Source organism: Echinops telfairi, unplaced genomic scaffold (genome assembly GCF_000313985.2).
Source record: "Echinops telfairi isolate 266 unplaced genomic scaffold, ASM31398v2 ScPeMD7_34;HRSCAF=130, whole genome shotgun sequence".
Classification (NCBI taxonomy): domain Eukaryota; kingdom Metazoa; phylum Chordata; class Mammalia; order Afrosoricida; family Tenrecidae; genus Echinops; species Echinops telfairi.
The window spans coordinates 215,979-241,162 of NW_022103931.1; the positions used below are offsets into that span (position 1 = coordinate 215,979).

The window sequence follows — 25,184 nt, forward strand, 5'->3', positions numbered from 1 at the left end:
CTGTCCCACTATCATGCTCAGTCCCCACCAGGGTTTCAGCACTTCCTACTTAGAGATTTTTTAACATCATATTTATTAGTCAATGTATTATATGAAAATGTCATCTATACCTGGATATGAAAGAAGGACACATGGAAATGGTGACCCTAGGGACGAAGTAAGAGGAGTGCTGTTGTATTGAGGGAGTTGTAACTAGTCTGGAGAAACAAAATGTGTATAAACTCTTGAAAATGTTAATAATTTATCAAGGTTATGTAAGGGTGGGAAGGTGGGGGAGTGAGGGGAAAAAAAGAGGAGCTAATACCAAGGGCTCAAGTAGAAAGAAAATGTTTTGAAAAGGATGGTGGCACCACATGTACAAATGTGCCTGATACAATGGATGTGTGGATTGTTATAAGATCTGTAAGAATTGTAAGAGTCACCAATAAAGTGATCTATTAAAATAAAAAAATATTGAAAATGAATTTACTCTGTAAACTTTCATCCTAATTTCAGGTACACACCCATCAAAATCCAATTTTATTTTGAATTTCTTATTTTGGTCCTTATCAATGCACACATATTTCATGCAACTAATTCGATTTCATATGCTCATAATTCTGCTAATTTTTCAGTTTTACAGAGGAAGGATTTAGGTCTTGTATTTCAAAACCAATCCCATTGCTGTCTAGTCTTTGTGACTGATAGATACCCTGTAGGACAGAGTGGCAATCTCCCCTAATGGTTTTCAATGGTGTAAATCTTTATTGATGCACACTGCCACATCTTTGTTCAGTGTAGTGGGCTGGGGAGTTTGCAGCACTAACCTTCTTGGTAACAACTGAGTGCTTAACCACTATGCCACTTGGACTCCTTAACAGTGGTATAATATATGCACGACTCACTTACCTTCTCCCGTCCTTCCAGTGCAAACATTAGAGTTTCTTTTGAAATTATTTTTCAGTGTGTACATATAACTATAACTATGTAAATGTTCACAGCAAAACTACTTAGTTTATGATACACTTGCATAACTTGTCTGTACATGGACACGCACAGATATCATTTACTGATTCCATTCCTTCTCGTGTAATCCTTTTTTCATTAACGCATCTACTCATAGATCATTTGTTGGACAATTTTGCATGTAACAGTGTTTCTGTCACCATTATCTCTGGTATGCATCCCGATGTCTTCCATTGTTTTTGTAGCTTACAGCCTAGTGAGTAACTACGACACACCATGGTTCCTTGCTCCCATCATTTTTGATAGATTTCCCTGTTATTGTATATTTTCTTCTCTCTTTACTCAACGTAACGTGTCTATCTTCCTTTCTCCTTTTCTCTTGTTAAACATCAGTCTGCTCCTTTTCGTGTCAAAACCTGTTCTTGATTTTGTTTTCATACACTAGTTGTTGTTTTATGATTGTCTAATTTTACTTATTAAAATACCCTCCAAGTTCATGTAAATTGCGAGTTGTTTTAAAACTGTGTACCATTCCATAGCATTTATGTGCCACAGATTGTTCATCCATTTTTCCACTGTTGTGCATTTAGCTTGTTTCCACAACAGCTTGTTTGCTGTTGTGCTGTAGTGAGCATGAGTGTGCATATATCTTTTTGTGTTGCAGCTTTTATTCCTGTAGGATACATACCAAGTAGAAGAATTGCTGGGTCATCTGGTATTTCTGTTTCCGTTTTTTTGAGGTGCTATACTGCTTTCCAAAGTGGTTGCACCTTTGTACAGTCCCTACAATGTAGGATGGTTGTCTCTTGGTACCTTCTTCAGCACATTTTATTTATTTATTTTTTCATCAGCATATTTTTAAAGATGGATTATTTATCTTTTTCTTGTTGAGGTGTTACAATTTACTGCTACCTTTAGAGGTTAATCCCTTATCTGGTACGTTGTGCCATTAATCAGAAAGGTTTTTATTATATTCCATTGTATATATTTACCACTTTTTAGTTATCTATTCATCTCTTTATGGGAATTGGGTTTTTTCTACCTGTTGTGGATAATGCTGCAATTTGGTGTATACTTATCTGTCCCTGTTTTCAAATAGTTTAGGTCTATACATAGAACTAATTGCTGGATCATATGGTAATTCTCGGTTTCGATTTTTTTGGGGGAGGGTGGGTTCGATTTTTTTTTCTTTTTTAACATTTTATTAGGAGCTCATACAACTGTTATCCCAATCCATACACACATCAATTGTGTAAAGCGCATTTGTACATCATTTCTCAAAACATTTTCTCTCCATTTAAACCCCCGACATTAGGTCCTCATTTTTCCCCTCCCTCCCCGCTCCCCCCTCCCTCATGAGCCCTTGATAGTTTATAAATGGGTATTTTGTCATATCTTGCCCTGTCCGACGTCTCCCTTCATCCACTTTTTGGTTGTCTGTCCCCCAGGGAGGAGGTCACACACAGTTCCATGTAATCGGTTCCCTCTTTCCTACCCATTCTCCCTTTACGGGTGGGTTCGATTTTTGATAAATCACCAAACTATTTTCTGTAGTAGGTAATATTTTACATCTCACCAGCAGGGAGTGAGGGTTCCAATTTATGCACACCATGCCAACATTGTTAATTTTCATTTAATTTCAATAGCCATCCCTGTTGGGTGTATCTTGTGGTTTCAATTTGCATTTCTCTACTGACTAAAGAAGGGAGCTCTGTACATGTTGGTTGAACATTTGGGCAGCTTACATCAAGGTCTGGTTCAAACTCACCAACCACTTTGTGCAAAAACGATGAGTCTTTTAGGATTTACAGTCTGAGAAACCCTTAAGTGCATTTCTATTCTGTTTTATAAAGTCACTCTGAGTCTTAGTTGATTTGACGGCAATGGGTTTAATGATTGATGCATCTTTTTTGTGCTTATTGAAAACTTGCATTTCTTCTTTGGTGGAATGCTTATTCACGTCCTTTTCCTGGGTTTTAAATTGGGTTGTTGTTGTTGTTTTTTTTGTTGAGTTATAGGAGTTCTATATATATTCTAATTTAAAAATTCTTATATATGAGGAAGCATCAAAAGGTTTGAGGGAAAATGGAATCGCGAGATAGTAGAATTTTTCAGTGAAGTTTTGAAATCCCTTCCATGATTCCCAAATATTTCTTCTATACATTGTCTCTTCAGTTTCTTAATAAAGAGAGTCAGATTTGATGAATTCCAATATATGTATCTTTTCTTGCTCATAATTTTCATATGAAAAACAACTTATTGAAATTTTATCTGTTTTCTTTTGAGAATTTTATTATTTTAGTTCTTACATTTAGTCATTGGTCCATTTTGAGTCCAATTTCATTATTTTGCATTTCTTAATACAGTTAGTTGTCTACTTACCAGTTGTTGAAGAGACTATTCTTTTTCTGTTGAATGCCTTTTCGCTCCATTTTAGATCATTGAATGACTGTACATATATGTGTTAATTGTGTATGCTCAGTAACATTTCATTGGTCTTTAAATCTATTCATGTGGATAGATACAACTCTATCCAGTACGTTGATTAGTACAACGGTATAGTATATTATGAAATCAGTAGGTGTGCATTGTCTTGATTGTTTTCGATTTTCAGGGGCCTTGCAATTCCATATGAATTTCAATATGGACTTTATTAGATTGAGTTTATATGAATTTGATTTAGGTGAATTTGAAGTTCGACTGCAGAAAATATTACTGAAATGTTGATATGGAGTACACTATGTAGATTGCAGTATTGAGTCTTCTAAAACAGATATTTTATTCATCATTATGCAAGTTTTTGATGTTACCTGGCTGTTGACTTTATTCATAGTGTTTCTGGCTTTAAATGTTGTATATGAAATAGCTGTCCATATTGCCTGAAGTAGTTGTGAATGGAACTGTTTTCTTAATTTCCTTTTCAGTCTCCGCATTGCTGGTGTATAGAGCTATTAGTAATAAATTAATTTACTTTATTTAAAGACTCATTTATCTTAACATCTCTGTCTTCTATTTATTATTAGTTATATAAATTTTACTTATATTATAGATTTAGTGCATAAACTCATCTACTTCTTTACTTATAAATATCTAAATTATCTCCTATGTTCAGGGACTGACTAATTCCATAAACCTGTTTACAACCCGACAAGCAAAAGAATCATCCAAATCACTACTCAGCATGTGATTTTAAAATCCTAATTTCAGTCCTGTGTATTTGCTTTGCATTGGTACTAACATCTTTAACAGGCCAAACAATACAACTATACTATCTCACAGTTCTATAAGAATTAAAACTTAAGAGCGGATTAGCTCTGTAGAGTCCTTTGATCAGTCTCCTACCAAGTGGAAATTAGGGTATTGATCAAGATTGCTATTTCATCTAGAACCTTTTGTTTGTTTATCCACTTATTTGTTAATAGAATTTGGTTCCTTACAGCTGTAGCGTGGAGATACTTAGCTACTAGAGGCTGTTCTTTACCAGCCAGTTGATGCCACCTTTCAGACCAGCTGGAAAACGTCTCCTTTTTGCTTCAGCTTCTTTTAAAGAGCTCATCTTGATTAGGCCATACTCACATAGGCTAATTTCCCATTTGGTGAATTCCAAGTCAACTGCTTACTAACCTAACCATGGGAGTGATCCCTCATCATATTCGCAGATACTGCCTATACTTAAGGAGAGTATATGGCACAGGCTATTTGTACTAGAGGGTGGTAATCTTAGGGACCATGCTAGCATTCTGTCCGTTACAACTTGTAAGCAAGTTAAGACATATAGGGGAATTTTCAATTTTGAATAATAGCCTTTGTTCAAGCAATCTGAAGTCAATATACTTCCAGGCTAGGGACACAATGACAATTTAGTAAATACTTAGTGTGTGCTATGTATTTTACAACTGTTGTCTTACTTAATATCTACAATATTTCTATTGGGACTCCTTAGACGTTTTTCCAGTTTCCACATGACAAAATTAAACCCAACAGAATTTAAGTAACATATAGATATAGACTTTGCATCTGAAATGGCCTGTGCTATTAATATTAATCTTGATGTAAATATCACTAATGATTTATATATAATTATAGTGTCTATGCAGGTAATTTATAAGAAATATATGGCTTCCTGTTATTTTATCTGTGGAAATGATAATTTAATTGTGGTTTTAGAAAGTAATGGTGCTTGTAAAGAGCAGTTCTGAAACATACGGGTAAAATTGCATGCTTTTTCACGTTTCCTTCAAAATAATTTGTAAGAAGTAATGAGTTAGAGAATGAGTTAAAGGGCATTGGTGAAATAAAACTGGCTGTAAGTTGCTATTTTGTGAAGCTAAGTGACTTATAATAATAGTGTTCATTATATTGTTCTTCCACTCATGTAATTGAAAATTATTATAGTAAATATTAAAAAATCCATTTGTTCTTGTAATTCTAAATAGGAAAAATTCAATGGCTGCAATTTTATTAAACATCTTAATGCATGTAATATTTTAATGATGAAACTATTACTTTTCGTGGACCACAAAACTACACCTGAATTTTTTTTTTTGTTACATAGTACTATGTTGTGGTTATGAGCATAGCATTATTCTCTGGCTATGAAGCCCAGTGTTACCATACTTAATAGTTCTATTTTGCAGGTTAATTAACTTCTTTGACCCTCAGTTTTTATTTTGTGTGAAATAAGAATACCTGTACCTCTCATCCAGTTAAAGTGTACAGTGGCTGGAGATTATAATAAAAATTGGAAAATTGTGGATGTGTACACACACTCACATATGTTTAATTAACCTTTCTTTTAAATGAGAGGAGCCCTGGTAGGGTAATGTGGTACATGTAGGCGTGCTAAACTCCAGGTCAGCAGTTCAAACCCAAGAGCTGCTCTGAGGTATAGAGATGAGGTTCTCTGCTCCAGCAAAGATTAATTGCCTTGGAAACCCACAGGCACTTTTCTACTGGCCTATAGAGTAGCAATGAGTTTGACTCGACTACATGTTGGTGCGTTTTTGTTTGTTTTTTTTCTTTTTAAACATGAAATTTTGATATACTTGCTTTCTCTTTGTAACTAGAAGACATTACATATTCTTGACATGCTTTTGTGCTTGTGGGTCTCAAAACAATATCACTACATTTCTCCTTTTTATGACACAGTATTTACAGTGTTTTTCAGTGCAGTCCTGCTGATATCTTAAGCTGGACACTTCATGTAAACTATCTGTCATATTATAGAATATTTATATTTACATCACCCTTCCCTTCCCTTTTTATTAAACACCAATCCTGACCCACCTTTACAATAACCTAAACACCCTTCTATATTTTCAAAATGTTTTCTAGAGAAATAGAAACATCCTGGCTTTTATCTACCCTGTTATCCAGGTTTTCATGTTGATGCCATAGATTAGTTTGGGGTACTGGTTACCTCTTTCTCTCAACTCTACCTAATATATGTGAGAATCACTGAGCAAAACCATTGCCATTTCCACAACGATTCAAAATCTATAGAGCTCTTCTACTTTGGAAAACACAGACCTGGGTTTTTTTGTTGCCTTACTAAACCAAAATATTGTATGTGAGTCACCACCTTGTCTATATTTTGGTAAAACTCCATAGGTAAGACGATATTCCACTATTGCTTATAAGATTTCCGTGAGTCTCTCAACAACTTGCTTTCTTGTAGGTGATAGAAATTGAAGATGCTTCGCCCACCAAGTGTCCAATAACAACTAAATTGGTTTTAGATGAAGATGAAGAAACCAAAGAACCTTTAGTGCAGGTTCATCGAAATATGGTTATCAAGTTGAAACCCCATCAAGTAGATGGTAAGAAGCTGTTAGATGTATAAATTATGTTTATTTCATGTTAGCAGTATTTCACTCTCTCTTATGTGTCTTATATTCTGCTAAGCACTAGTGATATGTTTGTGGGCAAAATAAACACAGGGCTTTCCCTTACGGAGCTCTTGCTGAATAAGGAAGAATAAATGTATATACCTGATAATATATTGTGTGCTTTGTGGCTCTTTTATAAGATGAAGAGAGTGCTAGCTTGCAAATGGGTGCATAGAGCAAGTGGATGCCACTTATCCAGCTGGTCTGCAATGGTACGCTAAGGGCAGTGTGAGGGAGGAGGTATAGAAGTAGAGATAGCTATTCTGAATTCATGGAGTCAATCCTGAATAATAGCTATCCTACAAGACAAAGTGCAACTGCCTCATGGGGATGCCAAGTTTATTTGATAGGAAACGCTTTGAATAAATATTCTGTTTTAGATTATTCATCTGTATCTTTTGACCATCCCAAGTAATTGTGATCTTTTAGGAAAATAGTATTGTTTTGTGTGTCTATATTCACTGTATTATGTCTTGTTTACCTTAGCTGAAAAAAACCTCCACTTACTTAGGAAATTCTTTAGCTCTGAATATTTTTATTTCACTCTGTTTCTCAGAAGATTTAATTTGATTATGAGGAAAAAGTTTTAAACTTGGACCTTTAAATTGAACTTAATGAAGCTGTCATTTTTAGGTGTGCAGTTTATGTGGGATTGCTGCTGCGAGTCTGTTAAGAAAACAAAGAAATCTCCAGGGTCAGGATGCATTCTTGCCCATTGCATGGGCCTTGGTAAGACTTTGCAGGTAAGAACTAAAGAATGTTGACGGTATTCTGTTTTTGTGCATTTATTTATTGTGTCAAGAGAATATGTTGTGTTCTGTTACACCCCAGGCACAGTTATAAGGGCTAGAGATAATACAAACGAGAAGAATAACCAGAGCTCTATTCACAAGTAGCTTACAATTTAGCGGGAAAGAGATTTAAGCAAATCAAATGGAAATATATATACATGCAGATAATGAGCACTAAGAGGGAATAGAGTTGAGGAAGGCTTGTTTTATGAGGTGATGCTTGAGCAGAGAAGTAAGGGAGTCTCATTATGGGAATGCATGGATAACAACCACTGCAAAGACTTAAGTGAAAGGAATTTCTTGTATACCTTTTTAAAGTCTATGATGCAATAACAATGAGAATGCATTTTCACTCTAAAATCCTTGTATTTCTGAATGGCAGGACTTAAAACAGAAACCTGAGATTAGTGTATATGTATTTATAAGCCATAAGGTTATTATTACAGTGATCTAGAATACTTTTAAAATGGAAAAACAAAACAAAACCCAAATTTACTGAGACTGTAACTCTTTAAGTAGAAAGCCTCATGTTTTTCCCTTAAAATAACAAGATTTAAATAATATTCTCTATTTGGACATTTGTATTTGCTAGAAGACACTAATAAGTAGGGACTAAAAAAGAAGCAGTCTTGATATATCAAAATCTTATGTTTACATTTTTCATGTTGATTATAGTATGATACTAGTTCAGAGTTGACAGAACCTTACATACATCTCATTGAACACGTTTACTTCTCATGTGTACTGTATTTGTTTAGGAAATAATGACCTCTTGATTGATTGCTATATTTTTTTCAGATGCTTAAATCAGATGGTAACATAATATATTCTTTAACATTTTAGGTGGTCAGTTTTCTTCATACAGTACTTTTGTGTGAGAAACTGGATTTCAGCACAGCTTTAGTGGTTTGTCCTCTTAACACGGCTTTGAATTGGATGAATGAATTTGAGAAGTGGCAGGAGGGATTAAAAGATGATGAGAAACTTGAGGTAGCATATTTAAAATATTTTCTATTACTAAAATAACTGAATTACATGCTTAGCGAGAGAAAAATATTTTAATTACCAGTGATGCATATGTCAATGGAGGGACTTAGTATTCATATATTCTTAATAGGTACTTTAAAAAATTCTTACTTTCCTATGAAAGGTCTCTGAATTAGCCACTGTGAAACGTCCTCAAGAGAGAAGCTACATGCTGCAGCGGTGGCAAGAAGATGGTGGTGTCATGATTATAGGCTATGAGATGTACAGAAATCTTGCTCAAGGAAGAAATGTGAAAAGTAGAAAACTTAAAGAAATTTTTAACAAAGCTTTGGTTGATCCAGGTAAGTTAAAGCATTGAGATAAAAAATCAAGTTGAATAAAAAAATATATACGTATGTTTTATTTAACAAATTCTCATTGTACAAAACTTAAGTTGCTGGACTTTATTTTATTTTTCTTTCAAGTTTATGTCTTAAAAAGATTTTTAGTGCCATTTCATGAAGGTAAGACTTTGTGTTGCCATTTGTTCAGAATTTAATCGTTTAGTCTGGAAGTATTTGCGGCTTTCAAGAGAGAACTTGTAAACAGTTAAACATAATATCGGGTGACTGCATCACGTTTGCACAGTCTTCCAGTTCTGAGAAGAACAAGATCTTTCTTCATACTTTTAAAATAGCTATTACGTCTTTTTCCATATTCGAAGAATTCCTGCATGCTCACCTTTACCTTGTAAAGAGCTATCACTGTGGACAGCTAATATTTTCAAAGCTGTCTCATACTGACAGTAATCTGATATGAGAGCCACATATGTAGGTGGTCAGTTTTCCTCATACACTTTTGTGTTGGCCACATGAATAAAGCAGCAAAGTTGTACTACTTGCAAACTAAAATCAATTGTTATGTAAGAGTACTAATTTATGTATGCATTTTTTTCTTTTAACAATTTGCCTTATTAGTTCAATATGTTACTTAGTCTTCAGGTGTTTCTTAAGAAAAATAATTATCATTGTCTAAGTAACTGTTTTCTTTGGAATCCATATTTTTACATCATTTAAAAAATGCTGATATAATTGATGCAAAGCAATATTGCCATTATAATCTGTAGCCTAATTACTTTACCTTTTCCCATGATTAAAATAGGTATCAAATATTTCATGGTTATTTCTTATAGAAATAAAAGCTGGTGAGCTAGTATCATTTTAGCAGATTTTCTCCCAAGATTTCCTGGGCAGCTTAGAGTGGTAATTTAAGTGCTTAATTGCCCTTTTTTTTTTTTTTTAAAATAATTCTAACACAAAGTCTTCCCTCCCACAGCACTTAATTTCGATTCTGAGTCTCAACAATTTTTTAGTGTGGATTCTTTTCTAGTGTTCCACGTATAAGATCATGTCATTTGTGAATAGAGAAAGCTTTATCTCTTTCTAATCTGGATAACTTTTTTTTTTTTACATAATTGCTCTGCTCAAATATAACATTGAATATAGGTGATGAGAATGGTCATCTTGTGTGGTAATAAAGCTTTCAATCTTTCACCAGTATGTGTCACGTTAACGTGTGTTTCTACAAGATATGATATGTCTTTTTGAGGAAGTTCTCCAATGGGTTTTACTTTATAAAAGTCTTTTTGATTTTTAAAAATTAAACTTGGATTAATCTGTCATATTTGGAAAATGAATCTGCCCTTCCATAGGAGTCACACGAAACTCAAAACCAAACCCATTGTCATCAAGTTTAAAACACCTTTTCAGGGCTATTTGTATAACTTATAATACAACGAAAATATTAAATCTGTAGTAAGTTTTACAACTTAGTAAGAATATATGTAATATTTGTCAGCTAATTTTGAAATATCAGGCCAATAGAGGAATTATGTGGCCTTAAAATTATTAATTTTATTTTTGCAGTGTATGTTTTCTTTCTTAAAGTTGTTTTCTCTGATTTAAGGCAATTGATGATAGTGAATTATTGCATTAATGGCATATAATTGGAATCAAAAAATATTTGCCCTATGTATATACCTTTCTTCACTCAGCATTATAATTCCTAACTTCATCTATATTGTAGAATGTATCAGAATTTCAACGCAGAGCAAGGAAGGAGGAAACGGGAACCATTGTTTAGGAAGCAGTGAATTTTTGTTTATGGTGATGAGAAATTTAGCAATTCTATGTTCAGATTTTCTTTTTGTATGTCACTGACGACTCTTAAGTTCCCTTCAGTTCTACACGCATCTCCCCCGCCCCTTACTCAGTCAGATCAATATTTAGATCTGAAGGATAAGGAATTTGGAGGGTTTTTTTTTTATAGAGCGATTTTCATTTCTCTGTCTATCCCCTGTTAAACCCTGTATTTTTTGTGAGTCCCACCTACATCCCTAACCCTCCTCTCGCCCTTTCCCCACCCGAGTCCCTGGCCCTCTTTGTACGCATCAAAGTCTTATCTTTTGGTGTATATGTTCAACTTTTTGAGGAATAGCCAAATTGTTTTATTTTTTAATGTTTTAACATTGTGATTTGGGTGAAGGTTTACATAACAGTTCATTTTTCTTAAATGGTTCCTACACATTTTGTTTCATCTTCTTTTTAACCACAATCGTTACAGTAAAGCATATCTTATCCCACCTCCTCCCAGTCTGTCCTGTTTCCATTATCCTTTCTTTGTAAACCCTTCTGAACTGTGTCTTTGCGTAAAGATCTCAAGTGATTAATTATTTTAAGGCATGTGTACCTCTTAGTATTGGTGCCCCAGGACCCCCCATAACTTTGTCTATATTTCAGGTGGAAATTGAGCAATGGGTGTGAATTATTTTTCAGACATGCAAGATAAATAAGTGTCATTCGTCTTGGGAATTCCACCATTCTCTACCCACTTTCAAGTGACAGACATGATTACTTTTAATTGTCATTGAGAGTACCATTCTATCATAGTTTTCTTTCAACGAGGTTTTAGGCTGTTTCCTGTTTTCCATTACAGCAAGGAGTTCTGTGAAATATATTATTTCATGTAATTGTAGGCACCTATGAAATAAATCTTTATGATGAATTTCCAGAAATGTGAATAATAATTTAAAGGGCCTACACAATTTCGATCTTGAAAAGATATTAATGAATTGACCTCCAATAAATGACATGCTCATTTAGACTACATGAACAATAAGTAGGTAATAGAAATCATTTAGATCTCTTGTATAAAAAGGAATTTTTCATTGTTGACGACTTTAGAGCATTCAAAATAAATATGTATGGGTAAAGGGAGAAATTAGACAGTGTAAGACATGGCAGAATAATAATAGTTTATAAATTATTTAATTTATAAATTATGAGGGAGGGGACCGGGAAGGGAGGGGAAAAATGAGGAGCTGATGATACCAAGGGCTCAAGTAGAAAGCAAATGTTTTGAGAATGATGATGGCAACAAATGTGCTTGACACAATGGATGTATGTATGGATTGCGATGAGTGGAATAAGTCCCCAATAAAATGATTAAAAAGAAAAAGGAAAAAAAAGAAATATATAGCCCGTTAACAGATCGTCATTTTGTTATTGAAACATTTTGTTTGGTGTTCCATTAAGTCCAGGAGACTTGCTTTTTGCTAATGCCGTCTGTGCAGTTTGGACTTCACTTCTATCAATTCTGGCTCGTATACCATCTCTCTCTTTTCATGAAAAGATCACTTTGTTGGTGTTCTTACACGGTTTATCGCAAGCCATACATCAATTGTATCAAGCATATTTGTGCATCTGTTGCCATCATTATTTTCTAGACATTTACTTTCTGTTGAGCCTTTGGTGTCAGCTCTGTTCCTTGACCCCTTAATAAATTCTAAATTATTATTATTTTCAAATCTTACACAGACCCTCATCTCCCTTCGCCCATGGTTTATCTTGTCCGTCCTCCTGGAGGGTGGGGTGGGGTTATGTGTTGATCATTGGTATCAGTTCCCTCTTCCTCCTCACTTCCCCCCTATTCCCATTCCTGTTTCTGGATTCTGTGTGTCGTGAGCTCTTCTTATCTGTTATCTGTACCTGTGTACATGCTCTGGTCTAGTAGTCTGAAGTGAGAGGCAGCAGTACGATGATAATTGGGGCTGAGGAAGCCTCAAGGAACCAGAGGAATACTGTGTGTTTCATTGGCGTTTTACTGTGCCCTGGTTGACTCATCCCTTCCCTGTGACCTTGCTGTGGGGGGATGTCCCATTGTCTACAGATGGGCTTTGAGTCTCTGCTGTGGCTCCCCCTCGTTCTCAACAATATGATTTCTTTTGTTTGTTTGTTATGGGTCTTCTGATGCCAATTTCTGGTCCTGATGACACCTCATGATTACACCCGGCTGGTGTGCTTCTTCCATGTGGGTTTGTTGTTTCTCTGATAGATGGCTGCTTGTTTAACTTCAAGCCTTTAAGACCCCAGACACTATATCTTTTAATAGCTGGGCACCATCTGCTTTCTTCACTACATTTGCTTATGCACCCATTTTGTATTTAGCAATTGTGCCAGGAGGGTAAGCATCACAGAATGCCAGGTTGTTAGAACAAAGAGTACTTGTATTGAGGGAGGGAGGGAGTAGAGGCCCGAGGTCTGTCCACTACCTCAGTGTATTGCTATATAAATGTATGTGCGTAGGCCAATACCTCTGTTTTTATGAATCATTGTATTTACATATGTACACACCTATGCTTATAGCTTCTTAGATCGTTCCTCTGTTTCCTTTTACCTTCCTCCTGCCTCAACGTCATGTTCGCTACTTCTACCTCTTAGTAATTCTTCTCAGCTAGATTGCTGTTGCTCCAACTCCCCCAGGATCTCTACGTCCTTCATGTTGAGTTTAATTTTGTAGTTGTTTCCCTGTCTGTGGCCTTGTTTGCTCACCATTCACTCCCCCACCACACAAGTCCCTCCGGACCATCAGTTCTGTTGCTTTCTCTTTGAGCTTGCTTCCCATGCCTATGTTATATAAGTAGGCAAACCAACAATAACATAGACCAAACAAAAATAAAACAAAAGATTGAGAAAGAAAAAAAAGGAGAAAAAACACACGTAATTCCTGGTCTATATGCTGAACTTTATGGCTATCTCCACACTTGATTCTGGGGCAATTTCGGGAGCTGCCCCTCCTAGCTTAAAATCTATTTTGGGGGCTCCTCAAGGGCTTTGCTTTACTCCCATTTTTGATCTGTTATGTTCCTTGCTTGGTTCACTTTGCTGTGGAGGGTTCAGACCCGACCAACTCTCCCTGCCGTGTGACCCAGTATTGTTCTCTGTTGTGGTATGCTCCAGTAAGGGGACGACATGTCTTGAGCTGTTGTTGGCCCTACAATCCTCTCTGTGCCTTAGCAGCGCTGTGCAGGGATGTCGTCTTCTGTGCTTGGTGTGTTGAGACCGTCCCTTTCTCTATTCCTTCTTGGTTTGCTTTCGTGTGGGTATGGTATGCCGGCCCCTCTCCCCAACCTGTAGGTTTACTGATGTTCTCTGTCGTGCCGTATACTATCTCTTGAAGTGGTTGAATGCCTCTAGTTCTTTTTGGTACAGTGGCTCTGTGTATTCTTTTCATCTTCTTTGAATATGTCTTGCAGCATTCATTGTTTGCCAATTGAGTCTGTTGAGGTGCCACCCCACCCCCCCACCCCACCCCCCCGAAGTGTATTACTGGGATTCTTCTGGAAGCAACCAGAGTTTTAAAAGCTTGTCTTTAAACAAGCTGCCATCCAGCCATCTAAGTTATGTGTCAGCTTACTCCACATAGAAGAAGCACAGGGGTTTGTGTGATCCAAGGATTAGCAATAATAAAATCCAAGTCTGGAGTAAGGACTATTGCTGGAGCGTAAATTGTGAACATTTGGTTTGAAGCAGGCTGTGAATGACCGTGGAAGCCCAAAATCCATTGACAGGCTTCCCACAAGGATTAAGTGCCCTGTAAATCCCTTCTGACCATAGTCCAGAAATAGGAATAGTCCTTTTATCAGACAGAGCACTATAAAGTTGATTATGACAGATGTAGTTTGATTAAAATGTAATACCTTCTCATTAGATTTCCATTTTGAGTTGTTTTAAAGTTGTTTTAGTTTCTAATATTTTCTGATTTCTATTTGATTGAGGCTTACTCTGTTTTGTTGTTGTTTGTTTTGGTTGTGTTTTATAGGACTTTCTGTAGAAATCCAGGATAACTAAATATATAGAGCTAGTAACTGGATTAATAATTACCTAGGGGTATGGCAGAAGCCCTGGTGGTGTAGTGGCTATGCGTTGGACTGCTAACTGCAAGGTTAGCACTTCGAAACTGCCAGGTTCTCCATGGGAGAATGACAGGGCTTTCTACTCTTATAAACGGTTATAATAACGGAAACCCACAGGGGCAGTTTTACCCTGCTTATAGGGTCACTGTGATTTGGGCATTGACTTGATGACAGTGAGTGAGTTTTGTTTTTTTTTGAGGGGTATAGCAGGAAAGATCAGAGGACATGAGATCCTAGCAACAACGAGTACAAGAAAGAAGGAAATATTCTGAAATTGATTATGGTGATGATTGCACAACTTTTCTCAATGTAATTAAATAAAGTTCTATGATCTTTGAATTATATGCCAATAAAACTGTGTAAAATGTTTAAGTAATGTATATTATACAGCAAGCAAATGGTATATTTTGAATAATTCATTAAACAATTTTTGAAGAGGCTTAGCATTTTGTGGACAAATGGAATTAATTGATTCTGGAATATTTCCATGAACTTTCTGGAACTACTGTGTTTATAATGTTTTCAAAATTAGTATATGTATTTATTTGGAAAGAATTCTAGGTGGAAGATCTCTTAGAGCTTGAAAAATGTTCTCACCACACTTCTTACCCATTTATCAGTTAATTTGTCCTTTAGTATTTAAATTTCCCCAGTAATAATAATTATGTACAGTAAGTTAAATTGGGAAAACGGCCAGGCATATTGTATCTTTTATATTTTTTCTTACAATGTAATGTGAAAATTATCTTTTCACGATGCTATAAATTGTTCTTCTTACTGCCTTGTAGTCAATTCCAACTTATTGCAACTCATAAGGACAAAGTTAGAACTTCCTATTTTGGCGTTCTGAGGCTGTAATTTATAAAACAAATGGCCTCATTTTTCATCCACAGACTGGTTAGTGGGTTGGAACAACCGAACTCGCAATTAGCAGCCTTTGCTACTTGGTGCAGGATAATAATTAATACATGATGGCCTAATATTTAAGTATATCTTTAGATATGGTTTGTCATTTATTAAAGGGGTTTTATCAAATTCTCCAAATCTGTTGGGAGTGATCATTTATACCCTTAAGATTATTTTTATTCTTGTATATTATTGTATACTCAGAGGACCTTAGATAATATTTTTAAACCAAAAAAAACCCCAAACATTGTCATCATTCATACTCCACTCTTGAGATACAATTATTGCTTGTTAGTGCAAGTTTAACCAAATAGACCTATAAATAAAAGATGATTATTCTTACTATGGTATTGTCTTATTTTCCCACAAGTCCATTATAAAACAGTTCATTTATTTACCCAAAACCATAACATTTTGTTTTATTATGTAATACTGAATATTGTTTTCTTAACATTTTTTTTATAGGCCCTGACTTTGTTGTTTGCGATGAAGGTCATATACTAAAAAATGAAGCATCTGCTGTTTCAAAAGCTATGAATTCTATACGGTCAAGGAGGAGGATTATTTTAACAGGAACACCCCTTCAAAATAACCTAATTGAGTGTGAGTTACGTATCTGCAACTCTACGGGAGCATTGGCATTGTTTTAGATACATTTTTATCACTTTACATTTCACTTTTTGTTAGTTCTTGTATAGTCTTTAATTAAGATACACTTAATTGTCTGTTAGTCTATTATGAAAAATTAATTTTTAAGTGGGCTAGGTTATAAATATTAATGGTAAACCTCAGCCCAGATGTTGCTATTGTGAATGTTCAAATATAGAATGTAAAATATTTTAAAATTGTTTTGCAAGTCTAACGATTGCTTTTCAAAAGTTCAAATACATATCATATTGCCACTTAGATGATATTATAAGACATACCCAAGTCTTGGGGAGATACTGATAAGAAATAAATATATATACATAAATATTTCAGGAAGTAAGCATTGGGAGGAGATCTGTGTTTCCTAGGACTGATGAGTATGCCGAGGAGGAGTGATATGTAATTTTATTTGTTTCTGTGTACTCTGGTGACACTGAAGTAGGAACGCAAAATCATTCAACCAATAAATAACACATAAAAATATTTCACTAAATCTTCCACTTTTTCTTTTGTAACAGCATTTTCTTAATTTGGTGTCCTCCTTTTTTTATTGAATTCCTGTTACATAAGCTATTTTTTATCACAACTTTATTTCATATTATCTGGTCCTGTTTTCTCCTATTTAGTTCTGTGGTTACACTTGCAAAAGTGTTATTTTACATTGTTTTCCTATTTAATATAGGGAAATGGATAGCGCTTTTAAGGGCTTCTAGAATTGAATTAGTATTACTTTAGCATAGTAGTTTATTAACTAACGTATTATTTTAGGATGGTAGCTTATTAGCTAATTTTATTATGTTGATTCATCATCTAAGTTCATTTCATACGCTATCTTCACTGACCTTTACAGTATGGTTATGATTAAAGTACACTTGTGTTTTAGTTAATATTTGCTTTAAATAATAGTATACAATGCCTTTAGTGTTTTTATAGTGATGATTTATCTTGTTTCTTACCTGGTTTAGGTAATTCACTTACTGGAAAAGCATAAAACCAATGTTTGTTTATGCTGCTTTGTAGCATAGCCATTTCTTTTGAGACATATTTTTAAAAGAGGCAATTCATCCGAAAAAATTAATTTCTGAGCCTTTTTGAAAATTGGCATTAATGAATTAATGTCTTCTCTTTTAGATCATTGCATGGTTAATTTTATCAAGGAAAATTTGCTTGGATCCATTAAGGAGTTCAGGAACAGATTTATAAATCCAATCCAGAATGGTCAATGTGCCGATTCTACCATGGTAGATGTCAGAGTGATGAAAAAACGTGCTCACATTCTGTATGAGATGTTAGCTGGATGTGTTCAGGTATAAATATGTTCAATCGTAGTAAAACACTGTTACTTTCTAATATTGTAATCCTGGAATACTTCTGAATTTAAACTTGAAATGGTTTATATTTTCTTTTCCTTATTTTTAGTTTTATACTTAAATCCCTTGTATTGCGGTTAAAATTATGCCGCATTGAACTTAAAAATCTTTAAATAACACACTGAGGTTTAGAGCATGATTGATTAACTCATTTGCCAGATAAATGGATTCACATTTTAATTAGTGTTTTGATTTTCTTCAAATTTAAGAGATTATGTATAAGAGAAAGACAGCTATTATGTTTAAGAAAGCCTCATGGTCACTACCCTAGTCTAGTGTTAAGAACCTTATTTTAAATGTTGGTAGAAAAGGCCAGATTGAATTAGAAAATATCCATTTTATAGGAAATACTAAAGAATTAGTTTGTTAAGTAGGAATCTTCAGTGAATTTATATTAATTCAGAGATCAGAATGTAAAGCAGTGACTACATTTGAAGATCTGCATGTCTTCAGATACTAGACTACTAATAGTAGACACAAACATGTATCAAATGAGGCAGGCTATTTTTTTATGCTGTACAAAATGATATCATATAAAACAAAGTTATCCTATTTTATCAAAATGGCCACAAATACTAATAAAATCTATGCCTCTAGTACTGCTACACTCTAAAGAGTGTATGTTTAATGTGCTTATTTGTGCTCTTTTTATTGCTCTTTATTATTTCTGTAGAGTGAAATTATTTTAAGAGTTGCCTACACATGGCTTAGGGAGCCTTGGAGCATAGTGGTTACAGGTTGGGCTATGATCAGCAAGGTCAGTTGATTGAAACCATCTCCTTGGGAGAAAGGGAGGGGCTACCTACTCCCATAAAGTTAAAGCCTTAGAAACTTACATGGGCAGTTCTACCATGTCTTACAGGTTCGCTTTGAGTTGGCATCAACTCGATGGCAGTGAGTTTGTTTTTTTTATACACTCATTTTTTGGGGGGGGGGGAGTCACAATTGGAGCTATATTCATCTTGATCATATCTATTATCCATGTGCATATTGGCATATTTTATAGAAAGGGCAACCAGATTGTACAATATGTTTCATTATATGTTTAAAGCCAGTCTTTGCCTGGCTTTACTGACTACATTCTCTTACTCCTTTCCTATGTTTCTTTCTTTACTTGTATAGCAAACATTTTTAATAGCTCAGTTGCTCTTTTGCTGATATAACTAATTTTAGATGTGCTTCATGTGTTCCAGTATATTTTTATTAGTATATAATATTTTCTAGTTATAGTGTATTAGCTACAATTAAATGTGAGTCATTGTGTGCTTGAGAAGGCTTTTATAGTTTAAAAATGGTATTTTAAACATGCCCATTTATTTATTTACACGGGCTTTAGGAAGTTCATGGAATTAAAAGATAATGGAATGTTCCCACACTTTTTGATTTGCCTTCATATATCTTTTAGTTATAAGCGATGAGAATTCTTAGAGCAGATGATTACTGCCATTTACTAATTTTTATTATCTTTCTTGTTAATTATAGAGGAAAGATTATACAGCATTAACAAAGTTCTTGCCCCCCAAACATGAATATGTATTAGCTGTGAGAATGACTTCTATTCAGTGCAAGCTCTATCAGTACTACTTAGATCACCTAACAGGTAACAAATATACACAGTTTTATATAGCTTTATCTATAAATAATATTTTCCCTTAAAGAATGTTGCCTAGTTAATTTCATTTATCATATGTTCCTTTATCATCTTCATGTTAACAACATAGATATGCTGATTTCTGTAAAAGTGCAAGGTATTTTCAATAAAAAAAAAAACATATGCTGTGAAAAGAAAATTGAAAGTCAAGGAATGTTGTCAGCAGTTTTCAAGTTGCTCCCAACTCATGAGGATCCATACATAATTAAATACCATCTGTCTTGCATTATTCTCTTAAGTATGTTGCTGATAGAATGGTTTTCATAGCTTATTTTTGGCAGATGATCGACAGACCTTTTATATTAGTTTTCCTTAGTCTGGGAGCTCCGCTGATACCTGTTCAGCACCATACATAACGACATATAAGCCACTACTGACAAGCAGATGCTGACTACAGGAGCTGCATTGGCCATGAATCAAGCTTGTTTTAACTCAGGGAATTAACTGGTTTAATGATTTAATGACCTTAATATGCTGACCTCTTATTTGAGAAAAATTGTGACTGTGAATAAATCACTAAAAGAAATTTATATACAAACTTGCTGTGTGTTTAAAAACAACAACGTCAGCCACACTATTAAGAGAAGACATGTAAATTAATTCCTTGAGCTCATTTCTCAATAAATCGACAAAGATTATGTAAATGGGGGGATAAAAGCACGATACAAGGCAGGGCCTAGAATATATTCCCTATTTTATTGTAAAAATACACACAAATGATCTGAAATTTAACCCCCCCACATATGCACCTGATTTACACTTGAAAATTCATTTTAAAAAACTGATGATCTAAGATGTAAATCCCCATTAAATTTACAATTAAAAATTATTTTTTAAATGAAAAAAAACACCCCATGGTTTGATGAACCATAAAATTAATTTCTCTTCATCACAGGCTTCTTTGATTTTATAGAAGTACTATTTATTTGGCTTTATGTATTATGTGCTTATTTTTGTTTTAATAACTTGGTCATACAGTGGTTGTTCATTTGTGATCGTCTCATTTCAGTTAATGTAATATCTTGCAGATTCATCCACTTTATATTTTGAATTATCAATTTTCCTTAGGGGGCTGCATTGTATTCCATTGTGTGTATATACTTCACCTTATTTCCATTCATCTATTGATAGGCATTTCGTTTCTCTTATTTTCATCTTTTATAGTTATTGTGAATAATGCTGCAATGAACATAAGTGTGCATATGCTTTTTTTCCTCCGCTGCTTTTTACATCTCTAGGAAAGGGTTATATGCTAATTCTACATTTAGCTTTTTGAAGAATCACAAAATTATTTTCCATAGCTTTTGTACCGTATTGTAATTCCATCAAGAATGGATTAGGGTTCAGATTTTTATACTTCCTCTTTAGCCCCTTTTGCTTTCTGCATATATATGTTGGCACAATGCATATGCTCTACTGCTAGCTGAAAGATAGTTATTTAAACCCATCAGTGTCTCTGAGGGAGAAAAACCTGGTGATATACCACTGTAGAGTTCACAGGCTAGGTAAAACTGATGAGGCTCTTCTACTCTGTTATGCAACATTACTTTAAGTTAGAGTCAGCTCATCAGCATAAAACGAACAAAAATGATGTTGAACATCTTTTCATGTGCTTTTTTTTGCCATTTATAGTTCTTTTTTGCAAAGTGACTACTCAAATTCTTTATTGGGATATGTGCCTTTTTGTTAGTTAATTGTAGTAAGTCTTTATATATACATAATTAAGCTCATCATCTATATGCTTCGAAATATTTTTCCCATTCTGTAGTTTATTTCTTAATATCCTTAATAAAGTCTTTTGGTGCACAGATTTTTATTATTTTGATGAAGTCAGTGTATCTTTTTTACTTAGGCTTTTAGTGTTGTATCTGAGGATTGTTAAATTCATGTCTATGAGTATTTACCCTTGGTAAGTCAGTGGTTCTCAACCTTTCTAATGCTGCGACCCTCACGTTGTGGTGACCCCAGCCATGACATTATTTTTGTTGCTACTTCAAAACTGTAATTATGCAACTGTAATGAAGCGGCAGACCCCTGTGAAAGGGTCATTCGACCCCCAAAGGGGTGCAACCCACAGGTGGAGAACTGCCATTCTAAGTGGTTAATTGTGTTCTCTCTTATAGTGTGGTTGTTTATCCATTCTAAGTTAATTTTTGCTTGTGTTGAGAGGTGTGGCTCCAACTACAGTCTTTTGAATAGGAATTTTTAGTTGTCCCAGTACTATTAGTTGAAGAGGCCATTTTTTCCCTTGAAATGACCTTGGTATCTATGTCAAAAATTCATTGTTCCTAGATGAATAGATTTAGTTCTAAACTCAGAATTTTGATCAGTTGGTTTATATGTTTGTATCTTTATGCTGGTATGTGACTGTTTGGATTACTATACATTTATAGTTTATTTTGACATTGAGAAATGTCTTAATTTTTCTTATTCAACATCTCTTGGCTATTCAGGAAGCTGTGCAATTTCACATGAACTTTGAAATTGTTATTTTCATTTAGGGGGAAGAAAAGTCATAGAAATTCTCGCAGAATTGTGTTGAATCTACAGATTACTTTTGCAGTATTGGCATTTTAATAATATTGTCTTCTGATCCATTTACACAGGACTGCTTTTGTACAATTTTGTTTTTAATAGCATAAATTACAGATCTAATTAGGTAACCAAACATATCCATTCAATGAAAGTTACCTTGTAGTTTTTATTATTTTATTTTATTCTATTGGAGGCTCTTAGAACTCTTGTTACAAACCATACATTAATTGTATCCGACATATTCGTACATATATTCCATTGTGCTTTTCTAGACATTTACTCTCCATTGAACCCTTGGGATCAGCTCCTCCTTTTTTCCCTCCCTCCTCCCCCACCCCTAGCCCTCGTGGCCCCCTGATAGATTGTAGATTGTTAATTATTTTCAAATTTCACTCCGATCACCATCTCCCTTCCCCTCTGGTTTCTGTTGTTAGTCCCCCTGGCTGAGGGTGTGTGGTTATGTGCCACTCATTGTGATCGGTACCCCCCCCTCCCTACCCCTACCCTTTTGGTATCGCTATTCCCATTCCTGTTCCTGGGTCCCATGTGTTGTGAGTTTTATCTCTTGCCTGTACCTATGTACATGCTCCCATCTAGTCTAGATTGGCAGGCGGCATTGGGGTTGTGATAGCCGTGTGGGGGTGTGTGAGGAGGCCTCCAGGAAACAAAGGTATATTGCGTGACCCGATAGTGCTCTGTTGCACCCTGATTGACTTACCCCCTCCCTGGGACCCCACTGTGGGGGAATGTCCATTGTTCATAAATGGACTTTGGGTCTCCACTCCAACCCCCCTCCATTCTCATCAGTGCATTTTTTTTTTGTTTATTTACTGTTTGTTGTGATTCTTCTGATGCCCCTTGCCCAGTCTCACCACTTCACGATCACACCAGCTGGTGTGCTTCCTTGTTGCTTTTCTGTTGGATGGCCGCTTGTTTAACTTCAAGCCTTTTAAGACCCCAGGCACTGTATCTTTTAACAGCCGGGCACCATCCTCTGTCTTCGCACCTTGCAGTTTTAAAATAGGACCTTCTGGATCTTATGTTAATTAATTTCTAGGTAATCAAAGATACTAAATATGGTAATTTAATAATTTTTTATTAAAGTTTCATATGATAGAAAATACTAGTGTTTTCAACTATAAGAGAATCAGTTGTTTTTAGGCTGTAGAAAAATATTAATTACTGACACATATTTAAAAATATTTCTTTTAAAAAATTACTTACTTTTCCCCAATAGTTTATTGCGTTATACTTCACATATCATACACTTTATAGTTCATTTTAATTTTATTATTAAAAATATTTTATTTTCCATTTTAAAATAGTTTATATATATTACTATAATCATTTCTCGTGTATCCTACCCCCTCTTGTATTCATTATTTGCTCTCTAATTCCCCAAAGTCCCCTTATCCCCCCTGGTCCCCAATAAGCTATTACCTCAGTTATTGTCTGTATACATCCATCATTAACAAGGGGACATTAGAAAAAAACAAAAAAAGAAACAAAAACTCGTGTGTTTGTGTGTGTGTAGAAAAAGAGAGAGAAAGAAAGACCACCGGAGTATTAAACTAAACCAGAAAGAACATCTCTGTTGAGAAATAAGCATTAAGTACTTAAACCTAGAACAAATTTAAAATGAGTCAGGAGGGGCATAAATTGAACAGGTATATTCTACTGTAGTTTCATCTACCATGATCAAGTTTACAATAATATCTGTCAGATAGCAAGGGTAGTCACATCCCTGACTGTGGTCAGAGAGGATCTGCCATAGTTTTAATCCACATAGTTACACTGTAGATATTGGGCTCCCACTGTCCCCCATAGCCTTCTACAAATTGAGTGTCAGCAGTTTCAGCTCTGATATTTTTCCCACCATCGAATTTGGATTTTGTTATTTGTCTTCCTTGGACCACACAGGTTGGTTTGCTTCTTCTATGTGGATTTAGTTGACACTTCAATTAACTGGCTTTTTATTTGAAAACAAGCCTTTAAGATTCCAGATGCTCGTTTTGATAGGGAGGCATCATCTGCTTTCTTACCACCCTTTGGTGTACCACATATATCTTCAGTGATCTCTTCATGAGTAGGGCAAGTACTGAGCAGGGCCATGTTGTAAGAACTAGTCTTGAAATTGGGCTAGAATTAAGGGGTAACCCAGAATCCATTCACTTGTCTGTGGATTATGTATGTCTCCGGTTTCCTTTAGAAGTTTCATTATCATTTTATGATCTAAAACATAATCAATGCAATTCCCTCGATAGTGTCATTAATTTATCCCATGCCATAGAATTTAACGTGCAGTAGAGAAAGGTTATGCAAGTTTAACCCAGGTGAGAACAGCAGTCTGTGAGTTGATGATTTGTACAGGTTGAATTCTTAATATATTGAGCTCTGTTTATATTGGCTGTTGGGTTTGGTGCTATTGGAAAATTCAAGTAACATTCATTTATAAGACAGATCCTTGTCTTACCAGAATAACACATGTCCTCTTAAAGCAAGGGGAGTATTAAAATAATAAATATATGGTCAATCTGAGCCATGTTTTATTGAATCCCTGCTAACCTAGAAATCCTAACTAAGTCCAATGACTGCGAATTCCACAGTTTTTGGGTGGCCATCATTTGTTTCTTCTCACACGAGGGCATTTTGGTCTTAAGTCCAAGGGTTATAAGTAATTTTAAGGTAAAGTCCAATTCATTCAGTGGGGTTTCCACATCATGTCCTTTTTGTTTGTATGGTCTTTGGGGAATAAACATGTTCCCCGAAAGGACAGAGTCTAAGATCATCGTAGTAGTTCACCGAGGTTTGCGCAGAAAGTAACTCAAAAGTGTATAGCCAGTAACAGAGCACCGGCCTTATTCTCCCATTGGGTTCTCTCTATAATTATTGTTGAGAATCCCTTCCTGGTGTGAGGTTGCTGCTCCCCATTTACTCACTAACAGAAGTATAAATGCCTCCTCTGAAATCTAGTTGGTCCCTTCCCCTCATTGACTTGACTTTCCAGTGAGGTCCTTTTCTGATTTCTGTGGAGTAAGTGTTGATTTGGTGAGATTTTATCTTAATGTTGTATGACATCAAGTGGATAGTGTTCTCCGTTTTACCACTTCTTGAAAGAGTGACCCCCAGCTGTTGTGAGGTCATCTCTTTTGAGTTGGTTCTTAAGCTGTGTATGTAAGAGGGATGATGCATATAGTTCAAGGATGGTAGGCAGACTCTCTATCCATTTGT

General features: G+C 35.1%; 1 protein-coding gene across 1 annotated transcript in view; it reads left to right on the forward strand.

Annotated features, from left to right (window-relative positions):
• ATRX (ATRX chromatin remodeler) overlaps nucleotides 1–25,184 on the forward strand; it is a 256,653-nt gene that overhangs the window by 133,174 nt on the left and 98,295 nt on the right. Inside the window, exons 16-22 of the mRNA XM_004715899.4 lie at nucleotides 6,623–6,764; nucleotides 7,467–7,576; nucleotides 8,468–8,614; nucleotides 8,775–8,952; nucleotides 16,215–16,352; nucleotides 17,529–17,704; nucleotides 19,250–19,367. Coding sequence (XP_004715956.2) covers nucleotides 6,623–6,764; nucleotides 7,467–7,576; nucleotides 8,468–8,614; nucleotides 8,775–8,952; nucleotides 16,215–16,352; nucleotides 17,529–17,704; nucleotides 19,250–19,367 — 1,009 coding nt within the window. The remainder of the gene's footprint in view (nucleotides 1–6,622; nucleotides 6,765–7,466; nucleotides 7,577–8,467; nucleotides 8,615–8,774; nucleotides 8,953–16,214; nucleotides 16,353–17,528; nucleotides 17,705–19,249; nucleotides 19,368–25,184) is intronic.